We start from the raw sequence: 19642 nt of genomic DNA on the forward strand, positions 1-19642 counted from the left end.
AATTACGTAAGTTATTTCCATTGAAGGAGAAAATCACAGAATAAAAAGTTAACAGTGTTAACTCCAAATTAGGTTAAAGGACTAAAATTACACACTTTATTTAATTAAAGGTTAAATGTGCTTAGCCAATTAACACAAGGATCAAAACTAGAATTGGCCATTTTCCCATTATAATATAACTTATGGTTAATATGGAAAAGCCAAAGTAGAAAAGGCGATTTTGGCTTTCAACTAATGGGTGGTTAGACTTTTTTCTTTTTTGCTGAAGAAGAAAAAAAGAAAAACTTAACGCCCACCGTGGGGCTCGAACCCACGACCACAAGGTTAAGAGCCTTGCGCTCTACCAACTGAGCTAGACGGGCTGCTTGGGCATAATACATGTGATAGCCCTACTTATTGAATAAATTGCTAACATCAACTAAACAATTTGGTCAAACGTAGAAGGAAAAGAAAACTCGGAACAATCGGAAAATAAATAACTAAAGGTAGCAAAAATAATAACTGATATTACTTAACAGTCAGAAATAATTTTGCGAATTATTCACAAACTCATGATTTTCAGCTCGAGTGAAAACAAAGAGAAATGGGAATAAGATATATATTTCAGAGTTTTAGCTTCCCTTATTAATTTTATCATTATTACTATCCTACTATCTAATTCTTCAATTGTGCAATTACTTACTGTTTTCTTTGTTTTGGTTATCATATTATTTGCTGTTGCTACCGCTCTTTCTTTCATTATTTTCAACGTTACTTCTTCACTATTGCATTTTCTTTTCATACTTGATTTGATATGCTTTACTTGAACCGAAGGTCTATAAGAAACAACCTCTTTATCTTCACAATGTAGGGGTAAGGTTGAGTACACACCACCCCCAGACCCACTTGTAGAATTATATCAGGTATGTTGTTACTGTTGTTATTTTAACTTTCTATCACACTTTAGCGTCACCATTTAGTTTCCTCACATTTCATTATTAAAATAAAATAAGTGGGTAAAGCAAATAAAGCCTTGTATCTCTTTTAATTATATATAAGCTTTTTGCATTATATTATCGGAAAACAGATTAACATCCGATACAGCAATGTGTCATTCTAATATTTCAGCGATGAAAAGTCCCAGACCCAATGGTTTTATGTTGGCAAGCAATCTGTTTCTGTTTGGTTTCAGTTTAAAAACCAAATTGGAATTCACAAACAGTCCAAGGGCTGTTTCCAAAACAAAACCAAGAGCCATTTGATTGTCAGTCACTTCCTAACATTAGCAACTTTTACCTCCCTGCTACACTATTGGGTTAATCTCATAATCTTCAGCGTTGGTTGATAGGTTGAATGGGAAATGAAAGGAAAAGAAGTGGAGGGAAAATGAGTTGTTCTCTCTTGCTTTATGAAATAAGCATTTGTCCCTCATAGATAGTGGAAAGAAAAGTTCTTCTACTTAAAAATAGAAGCACTCCTTCTTGTTGCTAAAGCATCAAGAAGAAGGTCTCCTCTCGGGCCATCATCGTTGCTCGACTCGGCTTCGGTCAAATGATTGATTGATAATTTTTTTGGATCAAATTTCCTCTAATTTTAATTATTTAGTTAATTATTATTTATTTAACTAATTAATTAAAATTTACAGATCCTGACTCGTTAGTGACCCGAATCCGCGTGTCTGACCTGCGACCCGTTTCTTTCCCGGATTAATTTAAAATTTCCCTCCGTTTTTAAACGGAATTTTTCTGAAAGGTTGCAAACCTTTTCCCAAGCAGTGCTTCAATGGCTATATTTTTGTTGATCCTCAAAATTTTTACTTATGAAAATTTCTGATATTCTTCTTCTTCTTCTTCTTCTTTCTCTGCACTTCTTAAAAACTCTCGTGTGATATACTACCTTCGAGTGGTTCGTAGTCATCAGAATTTGCTATACCCCTATTTTGGTGAGTAAATCGTTCAATCCTGGGAGGAAAGATTCCAATACCTCGGGTACATAGAGGGGAATAATTTCCTTAAGGACACACTGTGAATTCAATGGGCTCGATTTGATTTTCCATATAATTTAACATACTGTTCATATTATTTTTTCAGTTTCTGTTTTCTGTTTCAGGAATTATTCTAAGTCACTGGTTCAAAGTATTTTTGCAATACAGATTTATTAACATTCACAAATCTAAACATGTCTCTATAGACCAAAAACATACACCTAGGAATGACAACCACGCAAGAACCAAACCGTGACATACATTTGCCATGTGTAAGTGCAAGAACTAAAACAGCTTCATATCTACCTTCTTCAGCCAAAAAAAATCGATACCCTGAAACGCTTTAAATACATGGCAACAGAAATTTGTTGCGTAATGACCAAAAATTCGATCAAAACACCATGACCTTTTAAGACACAGTTAATATGTTTGGCTGTTGTTCGAACAACATAACCATGAACCGTTTGCATACCAGATGTGGTGCTATCTGTAACTTACTCTTTGGAGTTTGGTTCGTAATCTCAAGAAACCCCCGAGATAAACCTCCACATAAAAGTTTGGGAATGCTCTGCCGGAAAGTGATGACTAAAGTGCAGATGAAAAGGGTCAAAATGCATACTTTGAACCCAGCATAGAGTTTTCAACACCATTAGATTCCCACAAACAAAGAGCAAATCAAATTGTTCCAAGAAGGATCTGTTCGACCTTTACCCATGCATAAGAAGTTAAGAACAGAATTTCTTAGTACATAGTACATAATACAAAATATCACAAAAGCAAAGGAGCCCCTCCAGAATGGTCACCAGCAACTAATCCATGGCATATTTTTGAGTCCAAACTCGGGCAAGTGTCTCATACTGGCTTCTATCAGTCATGTACATATAAGCAATCTCCGGCACCAAAGGGTGATCAGGATTAGGGTCTGTTAGCAGAGAACAGATAGAGAGCAATACCTGCAAGGGACAAATTAATTACGCCTCTAAAATACAACCAACTAAAATCTAATCTGATGAATGCCTGCCTGCACTTGATTGTTCAATTATAATTAATGATATTGTGAACACAATGAATAAATTCAGACACATACTTCCTCTGATTTATGAATACAAATAATATTGAAGTTCTACTTTGGAACAAAGCCAGTTGCTTCTGCTATTAAACTCTTGATATTACAACCTGACAAAAGGGGCAGAGAATCACAGTTCCCACCTCACCTCACCTAAATACTAATAAGACATTTTAGATACCTTTTAAACCAACCTTGAAAACACAATAAAAAAAGGCATCATAAAATATAATTCCAATATGTGGGATTTGCATCAGTTGGTTTAACCCTGAACTACTCCACAAGCTTGACCACATGGAAAGACAGTGCCATTAATATAAATATACACAGAAATCCTCTTGAGGCTGATCTAATGAAAAAGGAAAACAAGGAGTATATGATTGATTTTTTTTTATTTTTTTTTTTGAGAAGGAAGGAGTACATAATTGATGTGGACATACAAGTCTCACTGATCCAATATTTACATTGGCATCTTCACTCCCTTAAGGACATTTTATTCAACCAGAAGAGTACTAGTCCTTAAAATCTTGGGATGTAAATAACCAAAATAAAAGATTGAATGTGGTAACCTATACCAAGAAATTCAACTAACCTTGGAGATTGTAAGTGCAGGGCTCCACTGATCCATCAAAATGTCTAGGCAAATGTTACCATTGTTGTTGATGTTTGGGTGGAAAACCTGTGTCTTGAAAGTTACCTGCACATTTATCTAATGTAATGAGGATGATAAATTTGCCGATAGGGAAAAAAAAATTAGAAGTAAAGAGCTTGCAGAACAACACCCTCGTTGATTTTGCACATGGAAGTGCTTCAAACTTGCGTGCTTTGGCAAATGGATGTTAAAAAATATTATGTCGCAGGTTTAAAAGATGTGAAGAAACATACCATCAAGTGATTCTCAAGCAATGTGCAAAAATTGCACTTAAGTTGTTAATACACCTATAAGAAAAGAGCACCGAGATTCCAAGTTATCATGGTTTTGGCTCAATACACCAAACCTCGACTGAAAGGGAAATCTAAGCCATCCCTCTTCAATTTGCACAATATGATGTATTTTTCCTACCTGAGATCAGGCTCTAGTTAAGTTACACAAGCAACAGTACCACATGGTTGAAATAAACAAGTGGAGAAACAATACTCTCTCTTGCTGACAATAGACGAGATTCTATGCCTTGGTACCTTAGTAAGCGTTACAGAACAGTTTTTCAAATAACAACAAGACTCAGTACTAGACCTTCATGACTGCATTAACAAATGCACTCTGACAATGTCAGTAAATCCATGACTTTTTACCATGGATTCCTTATTATGCAAGCCCAGTCCACAAAACACAGGAAGACATATATCCATTCGAAACTCTAATCACAGGGCATGGAACCGGCGATAGAACTAAAGCTGAACCCAAGTACTTCCATCATATGTGGCATCACCTTCTCAAATACAGTGTGCTCTGCCTGCTAATATCTTGTAACATATAGCTATTGCTGCTCGTAGGTTTTGGAAAAAAGAACTAACACGATTAAAATCTAATTAACCTGATGACATGGTTTCTAAAATCAATTAGATTACCTATGAAGGTGTCAAACAGCCAGAAATTCAAACTTCATTAAAGGCCATTTAAAAATGCGAGTAGTGACTTTGTATAGGAAATGAAAAGGATATCAACAGTTGACACCAGTTGAGTTGAGCTTTGATATCTATACTTACCTAATAAAGTTATTAAAGTGAACAAAGACGTTTCAATCTTAGTTGATACAGTAAAATTACAAGCCTAGAAATGATGAGCAAATTTGATTTTGTAAAAAAAGAAGCAAGAGAAGTTTTAGAAATATCATGTTAATAAGCAAACAAAAAATGAGATCATCAAGTGTCATCAACAGATACACATCCTTAATTTAATACCTTTGGTGGCTTAAATGGATAGTTAGCTGGAAAATCAACAGTAAGATGAAACACTCCACCAGCATAAGCACCGTCAGGTGGACCTATAATTGTTGCTTGCCAATGAAACATATCTTCAGCAACTGGACCTAACACAGATAACATGAGCAAGAGCACAAGGAATGAGAATACAACTTGCCACATGCATATCCTTAAACAAGTTTTTGACAAACTGGGTGTAATACAAACACTTCTTCAACAACTCAAAATACAAACAGCAGATTTAACAACAAATAAAGATAGATAACAGCTTTCCAGATGCAGACCGTAAACAAGTCCCAATCATAAGCTTGGACATGGTAAGCTGTCAACCTCTGTGTGCAGGTCAATATCAAGTTGAGAACCTCAGTCCTAAGCAACTATGTTGCACGGACTCTTCAAAAATATCTTCGGGTGCGTGTCGGATACTCCAAAAGTAGTGCATTTTTGGAGAATCTGACACGGGTGCGGCAACGAAAGTGAAGAGACTTAGCTAAGCAATGCGGATTTTCCATTAGTTTGAAAAACATGACTTCCAGATAGTATCGTGATTTAAGATTCCTCCACATAACCTTGTCTAAGGCAGTGCATGCGTCATTCTATCTATTCCTCAATCTCATGGATATAGGCAACGGATGGCAAGGTCGTATTTGCTCATTTTATACAAAATTTGAACAAGTCAAAATTTCAGTCATGAGGAAGTAATTAGCCAACACATAAGCAACCAAACTTACTAGTAAAAAAGAGATCTTTTCTATATAAAAGCAATCACACAACAATTTATTTATGTGTCATATATCCCTGTTACTAACTTCAAATTAGAAAAGCAATTATCTCGCCCTTGTTTAGGTTATCCTTGGCCTTTTTCGGGAAGAGGGATAAAGAAAGCTCTTCATACTCGTGTTACCTTTTAAAATAATAGAACAAGAGCTCCAGGACGTTACCTCTATAGACAATATGATATATTTCAAAAAAAGAATATGTACCAGGTGGAAAAGGAGAATGAGGAGCGTAGAATTCTGGACATAAATGCCCAACTACTTCTTCCTTAGTCTATAGTACAAATGCTGTGTTACATCGTTAGAGTCATACTGAGTAAAGAGAGACATCAAGAGTACAGATAAGCCAAGAGGACCAGCAGGCTACTGAAGCTAAATTAGTTGATCTAATAAGTCTGCAGTATCCATTTTTAAGCGTGTCATCATCATCATCATCATCATACCTAGTATAATCCCACGAAGTGGGTGGGGAGGGTTAGAGTATACGCAGACCTTGCCCCTACCATGGGAGATAGAGAGGCTGTTTCCGATAGACCCTCAGCTCAAAGAAAAAAAGAAAGGTAAACCAAATTTGTCCGGAAAAATAAATAATAGAAGTGAAGAAGTCAATGCAAAATACTAAATAAAACATGACAAAGCAGTGTGAAATTGGAACAATATAGTACCACCAACTCATATGACAATCGAAGTAACAGGCACAACAGCATAACTGAAATTAAAGGACAAGAAACTACAAGAGCAATACAAAGCGTGCCAACGCTCAACTAACTACTAGCCTTCTATCCTAATACGCATCCTCCATAACCTCCTATCTAGGACACGTAGTAACTGAAGCAATATTTCTTCTTCTTAAGAGAAGTTCCCTATATAGATACTATCAGATAAGTTCCTATACAATAGACGAAGTTTACCTTCAAAAGCTGACAGACCATTTTGCCCTTAAAATATATCTTATTCTTTCAAAATTCAATATATTAATTTTCTTAGTTAACCTTGCATTTATTTTCTTAGTTAATCTCAAAAGGTAAAGAACTTAAAAGTTACATTGAATGGTTCAATAATGTAGACCAGATTCATACGCAGGTATAGTTTATTCTGTCAAAAATCAATACATTGGTTTTCTTAATTAATCTCAAAGGATAGATCATTTGAAAATTTACATCGAATGGTACAATTATATAGACCGGATTCATATGCAGAAATATTCCTACGGCTATTTAGGGCAAGATAAAAAATAGTTAAAAGTAAAAGGACGAGAAAAAGGTACCAGCGCTACAAAAGGTAGGAGGATCTTTAAGGAGATCCTTGAGCTCGTTTTGAATCCGCTTTGACGCCATGATTGATCAAATCCCTAAGTACCACAAAAATCATAGATCAGCTCCAAATGCACAGATATATAAGGAAGATAATTAAACACCATAAAAGCACAACTGAAAAAGAGAAGAGAAAAACTTTAACTGAGTTTTAGTTTAAAAAGGAGAGAAAATCTTACTTGAACGAGGTTCTAAAAATCGGGTGGAGTAGAGCGGTTTCGAGGTAGCGCTTCGACTCGTTTCTGGCCAACTCCGACTAGAAGAAAGATATTTCAATTGACAGGAATGGAACTTCTGAGAAAAGCACAACTATTTATATTATATCCTAGCTGTTTGCCAGGGGCAGGGACAGATAAAACCAAAGGAGTTTTTCATGCATTGATATATTTAATTAATCCGCCGGGACTGACGGCTGGATTAATCACATTTGAGACCTAAGGAAGGGGAATTAGCAGTCAACTGGGTTAAATCGTAACAAGACAGTTGTAGGGGAACCTGTGGCTGGATTAAATCTTTCACGATGAAAATGCACTCTTCCCCAACTTTCCTATTTTAGCCAGATTAGTCAACATTTATCTTTTTCGATGCTGGAATTGGTCCTAAAAAGCCATTCAGGTTCGTTATCGAGTAGGTATCAGTGGAAGCATAAGGATAAAAGAGCGTGTACGAGTTGTTTATTTCAAGAATAGGCCAAATTCAGATTTCGCTTGCTTCTCCCCATCGTCGAGCTTCGATAGTCTAAAACTAGTGACCTAGGCTTCTCCACCAAATAATCATACCCGAAAGCCCTAGAAATGCGTAGGATCTTGAATACCTATTTAATTGGCATAACTTTCATCTTTCCACTAATTTTACATTTTCGAAACTTACGGACCAGAAACTGCACAATCGGCCACCTGTGAAAGAAATGTTGCCAAAGACGCTCCTTCCGACCCTGCGAGAACATATTCAAACACGCAATGTTTTGAGGGAGAGAAAGCGTGGTTGACAAACTAACCATCGGAAGCGACCGCAGACTTGTTTAATAGTTTTCAACTAAGCAACAGACCCGGTCCCGAAAAAAGCACCCCGCCTTTCATCATCTATACCAACTGCCATGAAAGAACAAAGAACCATCAATGGATCTTTATCACTCATTAATTGAATGATAACTTACTTGACATGCCCATTTTTTTAAGCAAAGAGGCTTGTGTCCTTCAAGTCCCGTTGCTTTCTTTTTGTTCCCCTTTATAAAGCAATTGAAAAGAGACCATAACCACATGAAAAAAGGGCTTTCCTCAATAAAAGCCCACGGAAGGGCCAAATCACAACAAGCCTCCTCATAATCTAAGCAAGTCCAAGCCCATGCAAAAATAACAGTGCTTTCTCGATTAACTTGTAGACTTGCATGAAGAAAGAGACTAAACAAGGCGGAACATTTAGTCTTAAGCAGGCAATGACGGTAAGGAATCAAAGAGAAGATCGAAGAGAACGAAACGCACGTACCTTCATTGTGGGTCATAAGGCGGGCACCTTTTTCTGATTCAATTGGGTGAAATCGGTCGAGTGGTCTGTCTTCGAAAACCAAGTGGTGTACCGTCCGGTTTGCAACCCCTACCACATTGTCCCGCCATCCTCGTGGGCAAGCGGGGAATCAGATCAACCCGAAATGGACTTTCATTCTTTCAAATCAACAACACGAAAACTTTGTTCTAAGTCAGCCCTTTGTGACTTGGTCTTCGAATTGTAAGTCTCAACCCCTTTCCTCTTTCATATTGATGAAAACGCTACCGTGAGTGAGAGGTCACTCACTTTCAGCTTTTCTTTCGAAATTCCACTAACATGAGCTCTCAACATGAAACACCAACTTGTCTGGATTTTGCTTGACTTTTGATTCTAAGGGAAAAGGAGAGAAGATCATTCACTTGGTTAATAAAGTGGGTCACCCTCTTTTTGGCTTCCGATTCGATCATTGTTTACAATAGTAGCTTTTGTATTCACATAGGCCACTCATAAGAATAAGACATTCAACACCTTAGGGATCCTCCTACATACAACAATTTAGACCCTGGAAAATGGAGAAGCGAGGATTTTGGGGTGAAATTAGGACTCCGTCTATATAGCAGACAAGAAAATGATGTACCTGCTATGTACAGGTTTTATTGTATTGTACTGTTAGTTTAAATACATTACTTATTTTGATTGTTACTCATACTTTATTGTATTGTATCCTTATATTCATCTTATATAACGATGAAAAGTCTCATTTTGTGTAATGATCGATTTGGTGTGATTGCGCCGTTACCTTTTTTTCAAATTTTATTTTACTTATTATCTAATAACCCTATTTTATCTTTTGTCCTATATTTTTATAGTAACTCTATCCCAAATTCTACTTTCATGTAGATTTAGCTTCTAATTGTTGATGTGTGATATTATGGAATGACGGAAAACGTACAATCTATCCGAATGTTGTATTCATTAAAATAATATAGTATGTTATCATACAAGACAATACGATATAATACGATACATTATGAAACTATATGTAACAACCATCGAACCAGAATGTACTAGTGAAAGTGTACCTGCTACGTATCTTCACTCGGTAATTTTCACCTGCGCCCCAGTGCTTGTGACAATTAGATCACTTAATTCTTTATAAGTGGCAGAGAGATTCATCATCTCTCTTTCTCTGTAAAATTATCACCATCTAATGTTTAACATAATTTCACTTTTGACAGCTAGCAAACATTTTGTATAACAAGAAAGGAAAGAGAGATCATGTAAAATAAATCCAAAAGCTAAAGTTTGATTAGATTTCAACGGTACTCCAATGATTAACATTGAGCATTTTTGTTTCATTTTAGAAACTCATGATGTTTCAAATTAAATTAATATAATTTGGTATAACCACTGAATTTTGCTGATAGATCCGCTCTCGACTTTAATCATATCACTTGTAGGCGCATTGAATGGTCCTTGATATACTTTGTGATCGAATTTTTTAAGATCTTTATTTCAGATTCTTAAACTTAGTTATGAGTTCCGCTTCGACATACTAATGCATCACTTTGTGCCATTATGTATGTTCGCGCAAGAAGGGCCAGAATTATAATCCTCCCACAACATAAGCTATAAATACAGTTTTCCCAAAAGCAACTTCTTCACTTTTTATAAAGGTAAAAGTAAAGGATTCATTGCTCCTCTCCTTTTTCACGGTATATGTTATGTCCAACTATGCCCACCCTCCTCGATAAGCTCGAACTTCAGCCAATAAATGAACCGAATGTGAATCAATATTTTTCCTTAAATTACACACCAAATAACATATTTCTCCTGCCAATACACCTCTCATTTTACTGATATTTTACAAGGAGCAAACCAGTTCCCCTTCACTATATCACTATAACAATAGCAAGTTATCCCTGCTCACAATCATAACTTGCACAAGGCCTGCTTAACACATATGAAAGGAGGAGCCGCCATAAACTAAGAAGCCAAGGCAATCTGGATTAAATTAAACCAGTTAAAATAATTAACCTTATTTTTCTAATACTTATACCTATATAATCTAGCTTAAGCGAGAATCTCTCGTAGAAATCCAAACATTTCTTTCAAAAAAGACAATTCCACCCATCAGGCTATGCTCGTGAATTTATCATCAAAGTTTTAGTAATAGTGCTGGAAATATAGGAATATATAATGGAAGAAGAAATGACATTGAGGCCTGAAAAACTGACTTTTCTTGAAGAAATATTGTCTGTATACATACTGGAGAAAATACAAGCAATTTCTTTCAAGATACAACAAAGCCTATGTTTATGCCTGTAGATTTTCTTAGCCACTTTACGATGGAAGACCTAATTTATAGAGTTAGAAAAGTGACTATACTGACTAGTCGTCTTATTTTATGAATATACATGTCCATTTAAATTCAAGTTTTAAATAAAGCTTGAAAATACCACGGCCGGTAATATAAAAGCCTTCAAACTAATTTTGTCTTCTATTGTAGGGCAATTCCACTTCATATATATTAGGGAAAATAGCTACAATGCACCCTAATATTTGGCCGGATTATTTATAACACGCTCAACCTTTACGGGGGCCTATTACCCCCTTGAATTATTTTAAAATGGAATAAATACCCCCTTGGATGCTGAGGTGGCACAAAAAGTGTGCTCACTCTCTTGTAGGCATGTGAGAGCCAAAAACTAAATTAAAATCTGACTAATTTTTGCAGGTGTCATTTTTTAATCGGACATTTTATAATTAATTAACATATAACTTAAACTAATTGTTTTTTTTATTTTTTTCAGTGGCATAAACCCACCAACAACTACCTTACCGGAAAACCCACTAACAATTCTGGCAAAAAACCCATGTCAGCCACCGGAAAACCCACCTGGGTATCTTGTTGTTCTTCTTCTTCTTCTATTGTGCCTAGATTAAGTTCGCGTGGATTTCAAGAGTAAGTTGTTCTTTCAAGATAATATTCTTTCATGTGATATTAGGTCTATCTAAAGATTGTAGATTGATACAAAAACAAATGTATCAGAAACTTGTTTTTTTTTTTTGGGGGGGGGGGGGGGGGGGGTGGGATGAATATAGTATGATTGTGGAGATGTGATAGCTCTATCTCATCCCTTTTAACAGTTTTATTCACCATGATTTTACACTGACATTTGGAGGTTAAGGCTGGACATGACCAAACCATCTCAAGCGACTTTCTCTCATTTATCCCCAATATATGCTATTTCCACCTTATAGAGAATGTCATAGTTTTAATATGGGAAAAGGGTCATATTCACCCCTCTACTACAGAAAAAGATTTAATATTTCCCTCCATTATCTATCAGTCCATATATGCCTTTAATGTTATACTATCGGTGCATATACGCCCTTAATGTTATAAAGTGGCTGAAATTTGTGCTTCTTCATTAACCCAATCCATTTTAGCCAAAATGAGATGCTAACTCACCACACCAACCGTTCCTCTTCTACACTACCCACAATCACCAACACCTTCATCATATGTAGCATTACTTTCCAACATAAACCATCTACCTATCTTCCATATCTAACTTGTGATATTAAAATTAAAACAAATAATAGTTGTAAAATATATCTAATAAAACCATGTTATTTAACTAACAACAACAACAAAAACATACCCAGTGTAATCCCACATAGTGGGGTCTGGGGAGGGTAGAATGAACGCAAACCTTACCTCTACCGTGGGAGATAGAGAGGTGGTTTCCGGTAGACCCTCAGCACAAGGACAAGCAGTTCAAAGCAGTACATAAAAGACATGAAAGAAAAATATTGTAAAAAGCATGGAAAAGTCGTCTGAAAAAAACAAAGAAGCAGTAACTACCACATAATAGTACGATAATTAAAGTACAAGAAACAACAGATAGTAGCAGAAATCGAAGGCAAAAAAAATAAAAACTACAAGAATAATACGATGACTAAGTAAGACAATGCTAAACTACCTGCTAGCCTTATACCCTAATCTGTGACCTTCATAACCTCCTATCTAAGGTCATGTCCTCGGTAAGCTGGACCTGCGCCTACCTTTGCCTCTCCTAAAACCATCCCTAGCCAACCTCTCACACCTCCGCACTGGGGCATCCGTACGTCTTCTTTGCACATGTCCGAATCATCTCAGCCGCGATTCCCGCATCTTATCCTCCACCAAGGCCACTCCCACCTTGTCCGGATATTTTCATTTCTAATCCTATCCCTCCTAGTATGCCAACACATCCATCACAGCATCCACATCTTAGCAACCTTTGGCTCCAAGCAATGCATCCTTTGGCTCCAAGTAATAGAAAATCATTCAACTAAAATTGGCACATGAGTTTTTCTATCACATAACAAAAAGCCAACTCTTTCACTTGCCTATCTAGTTTTATTTAATTAATTACATTTAATAATATTCTCAACAAAAATGTAAGATTTTAAAACAATAGATTTTAAAATGTTAATACAATTTGTTAAGAAAACTTATTGAAGTTTACACAGTTAACAATCCTATTTTTAAAATTTGGGTTGTTGTCCACTTCCCTCTCTACTAATTAACTAGTTCCTACTTCCTAGACTCTAATAAAAAGTAAGATCCAATTTCTTGCCTTGTACATAGTTGCACTTGCCTGATATTTTTTCTAAAAAAAAATTATCCTTACCCAAGTAGTCCATTATTTAACAAAAAATATACTTAAAAATTCAGAAGCTTGGTTAATTAATCGTAACATCCTAAGGGTGAATATTAACAATTCTCCATAGAAAAGTCAAGTTCAAAGAATATAAAATAAGGGATAATTTCAGAGACCTCTCCATAGCATTCGAAGGGTAACAGCAGACTCACTTTAGGACTTCACGGGGATTAACTTCTTTTCTCATTGGTCCCTTCTGGTTTCCCAATGCTCTGTTCAGCAAGCGAGAATTTCTTTACTTTCTGCAAAAGAAAATGAAATTACCAGTATATGCAAATTTCCGACTCACAGCAAGACACAAAATACCATATAAACAAGTGTAATGAACTTTTAGGGAAAATAATATTAATGAATCAATAACCACTAGGCACAATGGAACTAAAACTTACAGTAGCTTCTCCCGCTGAAATATAACCCTCTGAGTGCTAAGACATGTTGGAGTGTTGAAAAAACCATTTCTTCCATATTTGAAAACAGAGACTGCTAAAAGTTTCTTATTCATGTTTTCTGCTTAGATGCATAACAGAAAGACTCATGCAAGAACATACAAACCAAAATGTTCATTATTAAACTTTTCTTTGCCACATTATTTTTCTTTCAAGAATTAGCCTTCTACTAAAGAAGCCAGATTGGTGGTATTTGGAAAATAGACCAACCAACAGAAAACATGCTCCCATAATGAGCTTTAGCGGCAATTGGCTGTGGTATCTAGCAAGATATATGATAAGCTTAAATGGAGTAACATGGTCAGTAAGGATTTATACATATAGCTGACCTCAACTTGCTTGGAGAAGAGCTATCGTGGTGTTATATGATAGAAGGATGTCTACGAAAGTGGGCAAGTTTTAAGAATAGCTATAAGACCGACAATGTTATATGCTAGTGAATGTTGGGTCGCCAAAGTCCAACATATCCACAAGATGAGTGTTGCAGAGATGCAGATGCTAAGATGGACGTGTTGTCATACAAGAATAGATAAGATTAAAAAAGACCATAGTTGCCGGAACGTGCAAGTAACACGCTTTGAGGATAAAATGAGAGAAGGTCGGTGAGATTGTTTAGTCATGTCCTACGTTGACTTATAAATGCAGTTATGCACCACTCTATAGGTGTGAAACTATTGTGAGTGAAGGTGTCAAAGGGGACAAGGTAGACTCAAAATCACATGAAAAGAAGTTTTCTTAAAAGACCCCAGCACAATGGAAGAAAAAGATCCATATAGGTGATATATACTAGTTGGGAATAGGTTTAAATCTTGTTACAACGTTGATCTTAAAACTATTGTTGTTCTCAGAATATTTTAAACTTATCAAAGATTTATGTCAGTAACCATATAAATAACTTTTAATATTCTTATTGTTACTTCTTTTTTTATTTGGTATGATGATGACGCGACTTGAGCTGAAATTGAAACACATGGTCAGTGAGGATTCATATAGCCGACCCCACTTGTTTAGAATTGAGATATCTTTGTTGTACATATAAAACAAGAAATAATGTGTTAGATGTTCTGTAGGGCGTAGGCACTCCCAACCTTGTATATATTTAAGTACAGGCGCGACTGCTTTATCAGTCAACATGATCTACCGAAACAGTTTACATTGACAAATTTGTTGATGAAATTTCAGAATATGAGAACAGGAAATAGTAAAGGTGATAGTGGCAAAATAGTATTGAGTTAGTTTTATGATTTTGTGAAGTGATCTGTTTCTCCTCTTTCTATCATGCTGCGATTGAACCCCTATAAAGTCAATATCAATCTTCTGGCATAAGGTATCTGCCATTAGACCCAACCTATTCCAGTAATTTTCAAGTTTTGTATGTCTATAGTTTAAGTGTCCACTTAGAATTGAACACAATGTTGTCTGAAATTATGGTTTTCCTTCAAAAATAACATGCTTTAACTTTAATTAATCCAATACCAATATTGGCATAACAGTTGGATCAGCTAATTTTTTTCTGTCTCCCACCAAAAAGATCCTAGATATTCATTTTCTAATCAGCAAGACATCAGTAAATTAGCAATCAAAGGTTTCAAATGTACTGGTTTGCAAAACGCAACAGAATAACAATCTCAAGATTCTTTTATTTTTTTTAAAATGAATAACAAGCTCAAGATTCTTTTCAGATTTCCTTTTCTTTTCTACTCTAATTCTATTCCTTACATATGTAAAAAAAGTGAATCAAGACGAAACTAATTAGCTTCTCATGAATCATGAGTATGGCATTTCCTCACCTTCCAATGATCATAAAGGGCAAGCAAACATATTAACCATTGGACATGAAATTTGAACTCAACATTGCAGTAGTTTCTAAAGTTGCTCATACCTCAGCAAAAACAAAACACGCTAGGTGAAATCTTCCCATCCGCCAAAGCCTTGTAAGCAGACTCTGACACCATTGTTATTATAAAAATTGCTCATAACAATTTGTGTATCTGCCACAAAGAAGATACACGTAAACAAGAATATTCTATCACTCCCATGAAACTCATTTTCCTTTCTTCCACTTTTAAACTGAACGAACATGACAAGTTAGTCACTTCCTAAATATTTCGTTTTTCCCTGATCAACAAGTTGCACCACAACTGCTTCATCTGTCAATATGATCTACCGGAACAGTTTACACTGACAAATTTGTTGATGAAATTTCAGAATATGAGAACAGGAAATAGTAAAGGTGATAGTGGCAAAATAGTATCGAGTTAGTTTTATGATTTTGTGAAGTGATCTGTTTCTCCTCTTTCTATCATGCTGCGATTGAACTATAAAGCAGTGTTGTAAGCCCTGAAGCGAGGCTCAAAACAGGTTGAGCGCTTCGCCTCGCTTTATGTGAACTTCAGTGTCATCATCAAGGCTCTAAGACATACTTTTCCTTGCCAATGAGCCTCTCTTGAAGAGGTGACACTAGATAATTTATATTTCACCTTAGCGTAATGTTTTTACATTTTCTTTGTCCATATATTTGTCATTCATGCTTGTTATTATTAGTCTTGGTCTATACATATATATATTTGTCTTTTTGCACCATTGCGCCTTTTTTATTAAAGCCCACGCTTTATTTGCGCCTTGCGCTTAAAGCCCCAGCTGACCTTAGAGCTTTTTTGCGCTTTTCACTTTTGATAACACTGCTATAAAGTCTATATCAATCTTCTGGCATAAGGTTTCTGTCATTAGACCCAACCTTTTGCACTAATTTTCGAATTTTGTATGTCTATTGTCTCATCTAAGTGTCCCCTTAGAATTGAACACAATGTTGTCTGATATTATGGTTTTCCTTCAAAAACAACATGCTTGAACTTCAATTACAGCAATACAATATTGGCCCAACAGTTGCATAACCTAATTTTTTCTGTCCCCCACCAAAAAGATCCTAGATATTCATTTTCTAATCAGCATGACATCAGTAAATTAGCAATCAAAGGTTACAAATCTACTGGATATTTGCAAAACGCTACAGAATAACAATCTCAAGATTCTTTTTGGCTTTCCTTTTCTTTTCTACACTAATTCTATTCCTTACATATTCAAACAAAGTGAAACAAGAGGAAACTAATTAGCTTCTCACGAATCATGAATATGGCATATCCTCACCTTCCAATGATCATAAAGGGCAAGCAAACATATTAACCATTGGACATGAAATTTGAACTGAACATTGAAGTAGTTTCTAAAGTTGCTCATACCTCAGCAAAAACAAAACACGCTAGGTGAAATCTTCCCATCCGCCTAAGCCTTGTAAGCAGACTCTGACACCATTGTTATTATAAAAATTGCTCATAACAATTTGTGTATCTGCCACAAAGAATATTCTATCACTCCCATGAAACTCATTTTCCTTTCTTCCACTTTTAAACTGGACAAGTTAGTCACTTCCTAAATATTTCGTTTTTCCCTGATCAACAAGTTGCACCACAACAGCCAGCAACTGTAGAAAGAAAATATATTTTGCTTCACTCCAAAGATAGTCGAAAACAAGAAATTCACCAGCTTCTGCATTGCTTCAATTGCTTTGTTATTCTTGCTATTTATTTTGCTTTGGTTACACCAAGGGTCTATTGACCTAACTAGCCACAAAGGTGACAAAATACAAATGGGAGTAGGATTCAACAGTGACTAATTTTACCAAAATAAAAGAGGCTCACACCAGAACAAATTTAATTTTACCCTGTTGATGACGACGCATTGTCGCAAAGATTCAAGCATTTGTTGCTACTTCTAGGGCAAGATTGAGTTTTGCAAATATTGGCTTCTGTTTTCTTTTTCTTATATACATACATATATATATTTAATCCGTTAAAAAAGACGGACCTCTTTTCTCTTTTTGATTTGACACAAAAAAATTTAAAAAAAAAATTAAAATATTTGATTCAAAAATAAACCTTAAATATTTATATGACTGTAAATTATATCATAAACTTAAATTATTTTTAAATATAAAAAAGTGATATTGAAACAGAGAGAGTAATAAACAGTGGGCATTCACAAAGAATTTTGTTCTCCTTCAATAATGCTCCAAAAAGCATGCTTTTGCTTTTCCAAAATTAGGCTAATGTTGGTCAAAACTTTTTTCTTCTTCAAGATTTTAAATTATATACTCACTCCGTCCCTAAAGGACCGTCTCAATTCGGATGGTCAAACTAATGTAAGTGCATTGATATAGAATCTTTATTTTTTAATAAAGTTACATAATTAGAAACTGTATAAAAAATAATATAAGTCATAATAATTTATAATTTAAAATATTTAAAAAACATTCTAAAAAAATATGATTAAAGAAAAAAAAAATTGATTGTTTAAATATTAACTACAACAATTTTTTTTGGAACGGAGGGAGTATAAAAAAATATACTATGATCTAACAATATTACTTTTTTTTGTGAATTAGGGACAGTTTAGTCAAATTGTCTATTTGTGTCTAGAAATTAATATTTTCTTAAGGGGTGAGCAAATGGTTAAGTGGACACTTTTTTGGATCCGGAGGGAGTATGTTCTAGTTTATGCTTGACATTTTTTAATCTCTCATTACAAAATAATATATATTTGTACATAAAAATTTAATTTTGAAAATTTACATTTGCACTTAACGTGATAATTTATAGCCACACGATTAATATTTAAAATTTATTTAGATCAGAAATTCTAATTATAAAAAAAAAATAAAAAAAAAGCGCACAATCAAACGCTGTGGAAGGAGGGAGTTCCAGAAATGGAAAAAAATATTGCTAAACGCCCATCGCGGGACTCGAACCAACGATGCCCAAGTTAAGAGTCTTGCGCTCAACCAACTGAGCTGAACGGCTTGGTTTTATCAAAGTCTTGTGATACTTAGATCTTCACGTTATTACACTCACATTGCTAACATTCTTAGTCCAACATAAAAGGAAAAGAAAACTCGAAATAGAAGAAAAATAAATAACCAAAGCTAGAAAAAAAAAAAAAAAAAACACCTGATATTACTCGGGCAATTTGCAGGATTGGCCTTCGCTGGGGGTGATCTTTAATTATTTTTCTTCTCAAATTGGTGATCTGTAACTTTTGCCTTAACGTCCAAATTCTGTCTTGCTGGGTAGATTTACAAAGGCAGAATTTGCTGAAGATTTTTTTTTTTTTTTTTTTTTACTGAGTTGGGATTCGAACCCACAACCTCGGTGTATTAGGTGAAAGACAAAACTTAAAGACCACCAATTGAAGGGAAAAAACTATAGACACCCTAAATAAAGGGCAATCCGCGCAAAAAAAAAAAAAAAAAGATATTACTCCCTCCGTAACATTAAAAATGTGATATAATTTAACTGGGCACAGAGTTTAAGAAATAAAAGACTTTTGAATCTTGTGGTCTAAAACAAATCAAAGATATTTGTGTGGTTATAAATCATCTCGTTAAGCGTAAAATGTAAAAATTTAAAGTTAAATTATTTCCAGATAAGAAAATATATACTGCCTAAAAAGGAAAGTGCGTCATATATAAATTGCGATAGAGGGTTGAGGGAGCACTATTTACTAAGACTGATGATTCTGCGATTCAACAAAATTTATTAGTTTCAGTTCTGATGAAAACAAAGAGAAAGCGTTAGATATATATTTTCAGAGGACTTTAAATTTCATCACACTTTCACGTAACCTTTTAGTTTCCTCACAATAAAAAGAAGCGGCCACAGCAAACGAAGCCTTGAACCATCTTTTTAATTATAAGCTTTTTGTATTATACTATTATTAATTGACATCGGATAAAGACTCGTTTCTTTCTAATTTTTAGCCATGTCCAAGACCAGATGGTTACGTGGCGGCAAGCAATCCGTTCCTGTTTGGTTTCAACCCCAGCACTTTACAGTTTAGAAACCAAATTGGCTTTTTACTCACTTCCCGACAATAGCAATTTTCACCTCACTGTGACTAATAGGT

The 19642-nt window shown here is 35.1% G+C and overlaps 1 protein-coding gene and 1 non-coding gene across 20 annotated transcripts; both read right to left on the reverse strand.

The window, feature by feature from the left end:
* Nucleotides 1-289: 289 nt before the first annotated feature.
* TRNAK-CUU (transfer RNA lysine (anticodon CUU)) lies at nucleotides 290-362 on the reverse strand. Its single transcript has one exon. It is a non-coding gene; the product is annotated as a tRNA-Lys (tRNA).
* A 2198-nt stretch (nucleotides 363-2560) lies between these two features.
* LOC132603814 (ubiquitin-conjugating enzyme E2-17 kDa-like) lies at nucleotides 2561-17492 on the reverse strand. 19 transcript variants are annotated; one of them, XM_060317073.1, is made up of 10 exons: nucleotides 16924-17485; nucleotides 13391-15675; nucleotides 9609-9715; nucleotides 8527-9088; nucleotides 8039-8132; nucleotides 7221-7297; nucleotides 6996-7079; nucleotides 4932-5059; nucleotides 3622-3726; nucleotides 2561-2916 (listed from the first exon to the last, which is right to left on the reverse strand). In XM_060317073.1, exons 7-10 carry the CDS (start codon nucleotides 7063-7065, stop codon nucleotides 2773-2775), a joined length of 447 nt encoding a protein of 148 aa, XP_060173056.1. In that variant the 5' UTR covers nucleotides 7066-7079; nucleotides 7221-7297; nucleotides 8039-8132; nucleotides 8527-9088; nucleotides 9609-9715; nucleotides 13391-15675; nucleotides 16924-17485; the 3' UTR covers nucleotides 2561-2772. The 19 variants fall into 19 exon arrangements, with proteins under 19 accessions (XP_060173056.1, XP_060173046.1, XP_060173062.1 ...); XM_060317063.1 differs by having other exon boundaries at nucleotides 7221-9088; nucleotides 16924-17032; nucleotides 17405-17492; XM_060317079.1 differs by lacking the exons at nucleotides 8039-8132; nucleotides 8527-9088 and having other exon boundaries at nucleotides 9609-9639; nucleotides 13391-13480; nucleotides 15567-15675.
* Between the last annotated feature and the right edge of the window lie 2150 nt (nucleotides 17493-19642).

This window comes from Lycium barbarum, chromosome 7, assembly GCF_019175385.1.
Source record: "Lycium barbarum isolate Lr01 chromosome 7, ASM1917538v2, whole genome shotgun sequence".
NCBI classification, from domain to species: domain Eukaryota; kingdom Viridiplantae; phylum Streptophyta; class Magnoliopsida; order Solanales; family Solanaceae; genus Lycium; species Lycium barbarum.